Source organism: Rhinatrema bivittatum, chromosome 1 (genome assembly GCF_901001135.1).
Source record: "Rhinatrema bivittatum chromosome 1, aRhiBiv1.1, whole genome shotgun sequence".
In the NCBI taxonomy this organism is placed as follows: Eukaryota; Metazoa; Chordata; class Amphibia; order Gymnophiona; family Rhinatrematidae; genus Rhinatrema; species Rhinatrema bivittatum.
Genome location: NC_042615.1, coordinates 328,752,785 through 328,765,255, shown reverse-complemented (window position 1 = coordinate 328,765,255; position 12,471 = coordinate 328,752,785). Strand labels below are relative to the sequence as shown.

The window sequence follows — 12,471 nt, the reverse complement described above, 5'->3', positions numbered from 1 at the left end:
CCTCATTTTAGAAAAGACTCCCTTTGGAAAGTTTAAGGCTTCAGTTGTAGATTTACTTAAAGTTGAATTTTCAAAGGTTGCAAGCATAAAAATCAGCATACACACTCGTGAAATAGCATATACATGCATTTATTTTATGTGTTCACAAGTAAATTTGCACATGTAAAAAAGGGGTGAACCAGGGGCATCCCTGGACAGGGCTAACATTTATACAAGTAAATTGCTATTTTAAAAGCAATTTACACATTTAAATTTGGCCACTTATTCGTGTATATTTACACCTGCCCTATATCTGGAGAAAGTGATCTTAAATAGCTTAAAAGTGGCATTTATCCATACAGGTTATGATTTAAGCTGCTATTTAGTCAGATAAGTTTCAAATAGTGCTTCTTATGTAGATAAGTAACTTTATTTGAGACATCTGTTTATCTTACTTATCTGGATAAGTAGTTGTATGTGAGACTTATCTGTCTATCTTACTTATCTCACTTATAGTGAGATAGATGGATACCTCTCACATAGAACTACTTATCCAGATAAATAGCAGTATTTAAGATTTATCTGGGTATGTAGGGGCAAACTCGGCAAAATAAATCAGAACTTGTCCAGGTAAGTGCATTATGTATTCATGCACTTTTTACATGTACACACATGTTGCAGGGTACATTTACATGTATTTTACAAACTAGATATATGCATTTGTTATTAAAAACAAGAGTAGATTTTCATATGGAAGCACAAACAACTGTCTGAAAGCTATCTTTCCTGTCCTCCCTCCCATCATTAAGTGCAATTTGATAACACAATGATCACTGTTGCCAAGAGGCCCCACCACCATTGCCTCTCACACCAAATTCTGCTTTCCACTAAAAATTGAGTATAAAATGGTTCCCCCTCTCATCTGTTTCAGCAATAGTGCCTGCAGCAGGGGTAAATTACATTGAAACCACAAATATAATATGGGGTCCAGATAGCTGGTACATCTCAAAAATCATAAATCCAGAATGAGTGCATGATAGTGCAGCACGAACAACTAGCATAATGCAACCGCAAATCTGGTGTGACTTCACCCTGATGTGTCTGTCCTGGATGGGTGAGGCAATAAACTTATTTATAGTCTCTTTGGAGCAGGAACCCTAGCTAGCAGTAGACATCATCTTTTTCCCCTAGGGTGTGGATCCTTTATTGAATGGGGGTGAAGTTATCTTCCAAGGCCCTGAATGCTAAGGGTGTCTCTGGAATGGTTGTGTGCCCCTGGAGAGGAGCATTATGCAAAAAAAAAAAAAAAAACCAAAACACTCCAGACTTCAAGGTGGTATCCAAAAATAAAGTTTACTTGCAGATAAGCAGTGAAAAATGGGCTCAGTTTATTCAGTCTCAGCTCCACAATTAATCTGTGCACTTACAGTTTTTTCTCTCAATCTGTGCAGAAGTGTCCCTCATAGGGACCCAGAATGAGGGACTGGGTGGAAATGGTACCTACTTTTGATAATGTGGCAGGGATTCCCCTCCAATTCTGGATACAAATATACAAAACAGGCTTGGCACAGAGAGTGGCAAATTCTCTCTCTTTCCCAGGGTGAAGACTCTTGTGTGGTGTACTCAGTGTTCTCAGTTTATTTATTACTCATAGGTCATTGTTCTCTTGGTGCTTGGATCCCTTATGGGAGGAATCCAGATGGAACAGCAGTCTCTGATGTTCCCTTCAAGTAGGAAGGGGCAGCCAAACACTTCCTCCTGAATCTTAAATTGTTTTTCAAGGGAAAAAATTTGTTTTAACAACAGAGGGTCCTGGCATTGGTCACCACCTCCTCCGTCGTCACTGAGGTATAGAGGGTCAGGTCTTCCCTAACCTGGGCAGCTGCAAGAACAGGGTTCCCCCAATTCCTGAGGCCAGGTGGTACATATGGTCTCACCAGGCCTCCTACCAAGAAAATGTAAAAACCCCTGCAAATATACCCAGAGGGATATCCCAACTAACTAGTGAGTAGGCTGGACGGAAACTCTCCTGATTCTGGTTAGCTTCCACAGCCTGGGTTAACCTGCTTTCCTTGACTGGGCTTGAAAAAAACACAAAGGCTAAGCTCTTGAACTACCTCCTAACTTCACAAAACCCATAAAGGCCCATCCCCCTCCCAGATTCCCCCTGCTTAAAAATCTTCTCAGGGGGCATCCATCCTATATCCCTCAAAGCGAGGGGTTGCATTTGAATGGCATCCTCCCCCTTACAGACCTACACTGCTCTAAGTAACAAACAGGGCTCATTCAGGGCACATTGGTGACTAGGGATGTGAATTGGCTTCGGACGATATTTTCAAAATCGTCAGAAATCGGGGACTCCCCCCAAAACGATAGGAAAACCCCACGAAATTGATCCTGGGGGTTCTCTTATCGTTTTGGGGGAGGGTGGGAAAAACAGCACACAAAAATAACCTAAACCCACCCTGACCCTTTAAAACTAACCCCTTTGCTTCCCCCACCCTCCCGACCCCCAAAAAAACATTTTACAGGTACCTGGTGGTCCAGTGGGGGTCCCGGGAGTGATCTCCCACTCTCGGGCCGTCGGCTGCCACTAATAAAAATGGCGCCGATGGCCTTTGCCCTTACCATGTGACAGGGTATCCGTGCCATTGGCTGGCCCCTGTCACATGGAGGGAGCACTGGATGGCCGGCGCCATCTTTAAAGATGGGGTTGGGAGGGTGGGGCAAGCAAAGGGGTTAGTTTTAAAGGGTCGGGGCGGGTTTTTTGTTTATCGGCTGCGGCGCAGCCGATAAACAAAACCGCGATCGGGCCCGATTGAAAAAAAACCACATGTGAATCAGAACTGGAATCCGAACCGATTCCGGTTCCGATTCACATCTCTATTGGTGACCAAAACTGACTATTGGTCACACTGGTATCGGGATGTTTACAATATAAACCCTTTAGCTAATATTTTCAACTCTTTTGATATCATTATACAGCAGAAACAATATCACAAAATGCTGAGCAACTGATGAACTCTTCGAGTGCCCTGCTTAACTCTAATAGAACACTTAATTCCACAGAGACAACTTCCCCTATAGCCTCCCCACCCACCCTCCCAATGCCTTTATAACCAGTTCTTTGCAAGGAAACAACCACATGATAGTCAAACTAAGTCCATCATTCACATCAGTTATGAGAAACTGTTTAGGATCATACTTCTTGGTCTGTGTGACCAGGATTGCAAATAAAGATCCCAGATATGCAGAAATGAAATTCTTTTTTTCTTTCTGAAGATGTCTATTTGTCCACGTATTGCTCATAAACACACATCTGATGTAATTGATTCATCCACTGTTGGGGAGATCTTCAGCAAGCCAGCAATGTAATATGGTTTTCTTCGCTTGAAGAAGAGCTTTACGTACCCACAACTTAATGTATGTATCATCAAATTCAATATCCTGCAAATTATCAAAGAGAAGTACTTTAACGTCAAAGAGTAAGACATACCAGTTAAATAGGTTTTGTAGTCAATCACTTTCTGCCAAAAGTGCTTACCTTGGGACAGTCCCAAAATTGGTGTCCCATTGTTCCAATTGCAAGTGTACATTTAACACATTTATCCATAGTACAAATCTTCACCACAAAAGCTGTTTTTTGAGAAAAATAAAAGCGCATAAGAAATGTATATTGCATTTCCTACAGAGTTATATTATTGGTCAGGGAACGGATCCTTTTGAAGTGCTGCAAACATTGATGGGATGTAAATGTCACCCCTAGTTCCTATTCCCAGAGACTCACCACTGTCAAAATAGGGTGGTTTTGTCTTCTTCATCAAATATAATTATAAGGTAATTTTAAAAGGAATTTCAGGAGTAAATGTAACATACTATTGTAGCAATTTTCAAAAGCCCACTTACATGAGTAAAGTACATTTATGCATGTAAAACCCAGTTTTACGTGTGTAAATGCTTTTGAAAATCAGGCTCATACAGTACTGTAATTCAATATAAAAATTACAAAGAAGACTCTCAGGATGGAATATGCTAGGGCCATAGGTTGTACTATAACATTCATTTCAAGCTCAGAAACATTATTAATTGCATTATACTCTGTCAACCATCCTGAACAATATCAACTATCCCACTTTAAAATTCATGGATTTATTTACACATGTGTAACTATGAAGTCTATAGAAATCAACAGATCATACTTGACACAAGAAAGTATAACAATTGTTTTTCTTCTCTGGCTCTGCCACAGGAACGTAAGAGTTCTCTGGCATGTTGCTTGTCCACCTGCTTCCTGTTTGGTATGGAGGGCTTCTACTGTTCTTTTACTTCCTGTATCCTGAGCATCAGGATGCAATTTGTAGTTGAAACAGGAAAATTTCACTTATTACAATGTGGTAATGATGTCAACAATACCTACATAAAGTCTAATAATACAATCTGATGAGAGTAGATCAAGATGCAAAGAAAAAGTGATTGTATAGATGGGACTAGGGGGAGGGTTATGTTTAGAAACATGCTGGTCTTGTTTGTCAGCAGTTCCTCATGCACTGTAGATTGCAAAGGAATTGGCAGTTTGTTTTCTGACTGTAATACAAAGTATTTAAAGTATTCATGAGTTCTAGGGCTTTCCCCATTCAATTCTAAACTGGGGCAAAGAAGTGTTTCATAGATTAAGAAAATGAAGTGGTATGGAGTAAGGATGTGAATCGGTATCGACTCATTTTCGGAATCTGGTTTGGGGAAAAACCACAGTTCTTAGCATTTTTTTTTCAGCTGTCTCATGCCGAAAAAAAGCAAACCCACCCCGACTCTTTAAATTTAATTATTTCAAATCCACCACCCTCCTGACCCCCCCCCCCCCCACCAATTTTTTTAAACTACCTGTTGGTCCAGTGGGGTCCCGGGAGCGATCTCCCGCTCTTGGGCCGTTGGCTGCCAGTAAACAAAATGGCGCCAATGGCCCTTTGCCCTTACCATGTGAAGGGGCTATCTGTGCCATTGGCTGGCCCCTGTCACATGGTAGGAGCAATGGATATCGCTTTTGGGAACCCCCCGATATTTGACGAGTTTGGAAATATCGTCCGATATTTTCAATCTTCAGAAAAATGATTCACATCCCTAGTATGGAGACTGAAATTTGGGAAGGCATTTTGGGTTCTTGCTCTTAGTTCTTGCTGTTGTTAAGGGCCTATACCTTCTTGGTGCAGTTTCTCTGATATGTTCTGTAGTAGCTAATGTCTAGGGGTGTGCATAAGAAAAACGTTTCTTTTGGTTCATTCATTTGTTTCATAGGGCACCTCCATTTGGTTCATTAGTTTCAAACAAAAAAAAGCATTGGTTTGTTTAATTAATTAATTTGTTTACCATTAAAGTCCATGAGGGAAGCACAAAAAACAGCAAGGCAGGCGATCTAACAAAGCCATGAGGAAACAACAAAGAAATAGATGCCCAAGGAAATCTTTGCCAAATCTTTATTGGGTGGAGATGTGTTCATTAAAAATGCCCGACTCAGGCCAAGTTTCGCCACATTCCAGTGGCTGCCTCAGTATAGTATAATAGGGGCTAATGAGTAAAGATGGCCGGCGCCATCTTTAAAGATGGTGCCGGCCATCCAGTGCTCCTACCATGTGACAGGGACCGGCCAATGGCACGGATACCCTGTCACATGGTAAGGGCAAAGGGACATCGGCGCCATTTTTTTTTAGAACAGGTGATGCCTGGGAACGGGAAATCTCTCCCTGAGGCCCCCCTGGATCTCTCCTCTCCCCGAGGCCCCCCTGGATCTCTCCCCGAGGCCCCCCGAGGCCCCCCTGGACCACCAGGTAAATTTTAAAAGGTTTTGGGGGGGTCGGGAGAGTGGGGTCAATTTAAAGGGTCGGGTGGGTTTTTTTTTTAGCGGTGCAAAAAAAAATTAGCGATGTGAATTGGAATCGGAAACGATTCCAATTCACATATCTTAACGATCAGATTTCCCCCCCCCCCCCAGCCGAATCTGATCGTTAAGACGATCTGGCACACGATTCACATCTCTAATATGTTTTCCTGTTGAAACACTTACCACTTGTTAGATTTAGTACAAGAGAATGATCTGTCATTGGTATCACTTTTGTGACATAAGCTTTTATTACATTCCTTACTTGAAATTGTTCCTGCTGCTGGGTGGAATTTTGGTTTTCTTGTGAAATTTGCTTTCCAACTAAACTTTTGTCACTCTCAAAACATGTAAATGGTATCTCTTTGGTGGGGCTATCCTGGTGATTTGTGAAGTTTGCTATATTTAAGAAAGTTTTTCCTGTATTCTGTAGTTGAACACAGTTTCTTTCCTTTGCTGATTATCCAGTGTTGCATTAGTTCTATCTACTGAAACCTTTACAACAATTTTCTGATAACAAATCATCCCAGTATAACCAACCAAAAAACAAACAAACAGGATTGGTGAACTAGGTTGAAATCCAAACAGCAAACAACACAGAGACACCAGAACTCCAATGTTGATACATAATTGGCATGGCAGGTATGCATATCAACAGCATGACTCCCAAAGTGGTACATCTGAGGCATGGCAGATAGGCAGAGCAGTAGCAGCAAGAGCCCTAACGTGGTATATAAAACAGGTATTCAGAGCAGTATCAAGACCCCTAAGGTGGTGCATAAAGGGCATGGCAGGTAGATAGAGTGGTAGCAGCAAGATCCCAAAGTGGTACATCTGGGACATGACAGATAGGCATGTGGCAGCAAGGCCCCTAAAATGGTATATCAGGGGAATAGCAGTTAGGCAGAATGGTAGCAGCAAGATGTCTAATGTTGAAGTCCTGGGACATGGCAGGTAGGCAGAACAGCAACAAGACCTTCAATGTGCTTTCAGTCATTTTGCCACTTACATAAACATTCCAGAAACCCAAGCAAAGTCAGATTGATTTTCAAAAAGACAAGCTTTTCTATCAACTCTGGCACCAGCCTTGAGTGATGAAGGCTCACGATGTCCCCTGTCATTGAGAAAACACATTCGTGGGCATGCTGGTTGGTAGGCAGGATAGTTCTCAGCCAAGACAGATCTGGCCAGACTGCTGACTTATGTCTCCAATATACCAGTATATCTGTATCCATGTCCTTTGCTGGGCTCTGCGAGATAGCGAGTCACAGAAATTTGTGCTGGGGTTTCCTACGTTGGGATGGGGTGATGGTCTCTCTTGCCAGCTGCTTTATCTGGTTCCTTGCGAGCAACTTGGCTTTGGCATATTAAGATGGTGAAGAAATAGTAGCTGACAGGTTGCTGTTCCTGATTATTTTATTCAAAACCATTTTTGTTGCACTATCCTAGGTCCTAAGCAGCTTATATGAAATCCATTCATAAAATAAAAATACAAATAAGCTTACATATATAAAACCAACAAAATAAACCCAAGACACATACTATCCAATAGGTCTTATCATACCATCATATCATTGTGCGATAGTAGTCATCTTTTACTGTTTGGGATCTTGTCAGGTACTTGTGACCTGAATTGGCCACTGTTAGATTGGCCACCTGGATTGGCCAATATGGTGTTGATGGATCCTCTCTCTGACCCAGTATGGCAATTCTTATGCTCTTATGATCTTATCTTCTTGCCCTGAGTTCATAAATTACAGTATCAGTAGCTACATAATGTAATGTCCTTTTTAAAAGAGCAGTGTCCAACATCATAGTACAAACCAAATCTTAATGAACTATTCAGCACAACTCCATGTGCCCAACAATGGCCATGTTTCAGCATCATCTTTAGGGGCTCAATAAATGCTGAAGTTGATTCATTAAAGTCATTATTTCTCACTGCTGTGCATTTGATATTACAGCAGACTATCAGAGTTTAAAGCACTTTGCAATTGGGAGCTAACACATGCAGCAGATGCTTAAAGTCCACATTCTTCACTACCTGCAGAGACTGGTCATCAAGGGCAATCATTTCCCTGATGCTCCTAATTACTATTTTAGATGCCTGTTTCTTTCCCTGGGATAGTGTTATGGAACATCACCCCATTTTGTGGGGTTACCACTTTGATTGCATGAATGGGGACAGCTGGCCTGACACCTTACTGCTGGAAGGAGCTGTTGGATCAACTTGGGGAAAGGTTTTCCCATTTTTCAACCCCTTTCCTCTGGCTTTTACTTGGAGTGGCAGAAGGGATCCCCAGGTTAGTACTGCCCCCTTCCCCTGATCCCAATGACAGTATATGCTGCTTCTCTAGATGATGTTCCATACCAGCATTAGTCAGATGCCCCACTTGCTTCCCTTGACTACCTTTCCTGCAGTGAATACACTAATGGGCGGATTTTCAAAGCCCTGCTCGCGTAAATCTGCCCGGATTTATGCGAGCAGGGCCTTGCGTGCCGGCGCGCCTATTTTCCATAGGCCGCCAGCGCGCGCAGAACCCCGGGACGCGCGTAGGTCCCGGGGTTTTCGGAAGGGGGCGTGTCGGGGGCGTGTCGTGGGGGCGGGACCCGATGACGCGGCGTTTCGGGGGCGGGTCGTGGCATTTTGGGGGCGGGACCGGGGGCATGGCACCGGCCCGGGGGCATGGTCCAGGCCTTCGGACCAGCCCCCGGGTCGGAGCACGGCGCGCCAGCAGTCCGCTGGCGCCCGTAGATTTACATCTGCTTCTCGCAGGCGTAAATCTATGGACAAAGGTAAGGGGGGGTTTAGATAGGGCCGGGGGGGTGGGTTAGGTAGAGGAAGGGAGGGGAAGGTGAGGGGAGGGCGAAAGAGAGTTCCCTCCGAGGCCGCTCCGATTTCGGAGCGGCCTCGGAGGGAACGGAGACAGGCTGCTCGGCTCGGCACCTAGAATCCTGATTTAGGGTACTTGATTGCAGGGTTCAAGAAGGAGGCCAAGTGTATGGTGCCTGTCAAGGACTGGGCTAGGTGCATTGAGAGGAGATACAAAACTGGGGTAGTTTTGAATAAAGGCTCATGGAACAAGATTTCAGCTCTGGTTCTGATGAGCTGGAAGCCCAAAGGAGCAGGAAGATACTGCTGTCCCTCCCCCCAACCCCTTCAAATAAAATTATACAACCTGAAGTCCACATGACTATGTTCAGGTCTGGAGACCGTATCTCAAAGGAGAACTGTGTTCAGTTCTGGAGACTGTATCTCAAAGGAGAAGAGACAGGATGGAGGCAGTCCAGAGAAGGGTGACCAAAATGATGGATGGTCTCCATTGAATGACTTATGAGGAGAGGTTGAAGAACCTGAATATGTATACCCTGGAAGAGAGGAGGAGCAGGGGTGATATGATACAGACCTTCAGATACTTGAAAGGTTTTAATTGTCCATGGTCGTCAACAAACCTTTTCCATTGGAAACAATTTAGTAGAACTGGGGGTCATGATTTGAAACTCCAGGGAGGAAGACTTAGAACCAATGTCAGGAAATATTTATACACTGAGAAGGGTGGTGGATGCCTGGAATGCCCTTCCGGAGGAAGTGGGGAAGACTAAAACTGTAAAGGATTTCAAAGGGGCATGGGATAAATACTGTGGATCCCTAAAAGGCTAGAGGATGGGAATAAATAAAAAAGCTTAACTGGCACGGTTACTACCCTTAAGAGAAACATGGGGGTAACCTGCATGGAGCGGCAGTTACTACCCTTAAGAGAAACATATGGGGAACCTGCACGGAACAGCAGTTACTACCCTTAAGAGAAACATGGGGGTAACCTGCACGGAGCAGCTGTTACTACCTTGGGAAGCTTGCTAGGCAGACTAGATGGACCATTTTGGTCTTTTTCTGCCATCATTACTATGTTACTATGTTATCTAAATAATATGCCTGTCAATTAAATGTTTTGTCTACCTTTATTTCAACACAGATGAATATTTGGGCTGCAGTAGTTCCCCATGCAACAATGGTGGAACATGCATCAATGACAGAAAGAGTTTTGTGTGTGCTTGTCGACATCCATTTGGTGGAGCCAATTGTAGTGTCAAGATGGAAGATGAAAATAGTCTGGCACCAGGTAAGTTTTTCTTTCATCTATCATCTATCATATTTCTTTGCTTCGGTGTTTACTGAAGAGGATGTTGGGGAGGTACCCGTAATGGAGAAGGTTTTCATGGGTAATGATTCAGATGGACTGAATCAAATCACGGTGAACCTAGAAGATGTGGTAGGCCTGATTGACAAACTGAAGAGTAGTAAATCACCTGGACCGGATGGTATACACCCCAGAGTTCTGAAGGAACTAAAAAATGAAATTTCAGACCTATTAGTAAAAATTTGTAACTTATCATTAAAATCATCCATTGTACCTGAAGACTGGAGGATAGCAAATGTAACCCCAATATTTAAAAAGGGCTCCAGGGGCGATCCGGGAAACTACAGACCGGTTAGCCTGACTTCAGTGCCAGGAAAAATAGTGGAAAGTGTTCTAAACATCAAAATCACAGAACATATAGAAAGACATGGTTTAATGGAACAAAGTCAGCATGGCTTTACCCAGGGCAAGTCTTGCCTCACAAATCTGCTTCACTTTTTTGAAGGAGTTAATAAACATGTGGATAAAGGTGAACCGGTAGATATAGTATACTTGGATTTTCAGAAGGCGTTTGACAAAGTTCCTCATGAGAGGCTTCTAGGAAAAGTAAAAAGTCATGGGATAGGTGGCGATGTCCTTTCGTGGATTGCAAACTGGCTAAAAGACAGGAAACAGAGAGTAGGATTAAATGGGCAATTTTCTCAGTGGAAGGGAGTGGACAGTGGAGTGCCTCAGGGATCTGTATTGGGACCCTTACTGTTCAATATATTTATAAATGATCTGGAAAGAAATACGACGAGTGAGATAATCAAATTTGCAGATGACACAAAATTGTGCAGAGTAGTTAAATCACAAGCAGATTGTGATAAATTGCAGGAAGACCTTGTGAGACTGGAAAATTGGGCATCCAAATGGCAGATGAAATTTAATGTGGAAAAGTGCAAGGTGATGCATATAGGGAAAAATAACCCATGCTATAATTACACGATGTTGGGTTCCATATTAGGTGCTACAACCCAAGAAAGAGATCTAGGTGTCATAGTGGATAACACATTGAAATCGTCGGTTCAGTGTGCTGCGGCAGTCAAAAAGCAAACAGAATGTTGGGAATTATTAGAAAAGGAATGATGAATAAAACGGAAAATGTCATAATGCCTCTGTATCGCTCCATGGTGAGACCGCACCTTGAATACTGTGTACAATTCTGGTCGCCGCATCTCAAAAAAGATATAATTGCGATGGAGAAGGTACAGAGAAGGGCTACCAAAATGATAAGGGGAATGGAACAACTCCCCTATGAGGAAAGACTAAAGAGATTAGGACTTTTCAGCTTGGAGAAGAGACGACTGAGGGGGGATATGATAGAGGTGTTTAAAATCATGAGAGGTCTAGAACGGGTAGATGTGAATCGGTTATTTACTCTTTCAGATAGTAGAAGGACTAGGGGACACTCCATGAAGTTAGCATGGGGCACATTTAAAACTAATCGGAGAAAGTTCTTTTTTACTCAACGCACAATTAAACTCTGGAATTTGTTGCCAGAGAATGTGGTTCGTGCAGGTAGTATAGCTGTGTTTAAAAAAGGATTGGATAAGTTCTTGGAGGAGAAGTCCATTACCTGCTATTAGGTTCACTTAGAGAATAGCCACTGCCATTAGCAATGGTTACATGGAATAGACTTAGTTTTTGGGTACTTGCCAGGTTCTTATGGCCTGGATTGGCCACTGTTGGAAACAGGATGCTGGGCTTGATGGACCCTTGGTCTGACCCAGTATGGCATTTTCTTATGTTCTTATGTTCTTGAGGGAATCATTACAATATAAAAAAAAAACATCTTCTAAATTCAATAATCAATTAATGAAAACAAATTTTTTAAAATGTATCACAAAAATTTAATATCAGATGTACAGATTGAAAATAGATGTCCTAAGTCGGTAAATCATATCTTCATGTTTGCAGCTGATAAATTGCATCCCACGTCTCAGTGTTTTGAGCTGATGAATTACTGCCCACTGTTACAAACTGATGTATGACATCCCAACAAAGATAGAATTCTCTTTGTTTCACCACATGGGCTTCCTCAGGGGATATTTATCAACCAGGCTTGGATTATGGTACAATTGTCAAGCAATATCAAATTAAGGCAAAACTGAGGGAAGAATTTCCCAGCACATCTGACTTCTATAAATGGAATATAGATATACACTAATGATTAACTGCAAAAAAATAATGAAAAATAAATAAATCAAATATAAAAATGTTACCTATTGTCTTGTGTGTCTTTTATGGTCATAACATATTAAAAAAATATTTGCGAGTGAACACGATCTCTACCTAACTATCTGAAATATAAAGTTCATGATTAATGTACTGATTCACATTATGTACGAACTGTAAAATAATAAAATATGGGTATCAAATTTTACCTCTAGTTTATGGATTGTTTAGAATAGAGGATGTAACGCGGTGTTGTACAAAACG

The 12,471-nt window shown here is 42.3% G+C and overlaps 1 protein-coding gene across 1 annotated transcript in view; it reads left to right on the top strand.

Annotated features, from left to right (window-relative positions):
• The window catches only part of MMRN1 (multimerin 1), a 152,354-nt gene that overhangs the window by 111,780 nt on the left and 28,103 nt on the right, over window positions 1–12,471 (top strand). The window contains exon 7 of the mRNA XM_029597725.1: window positions 9,826–9,972. Coding sequence (XP_029453585.1) covers window positions 9,826–9,972 — 147 coding nt within the window. The remainder of the gene's footprint in view (window positions 1–9,825; window positions 9,973–12,471) is intronic.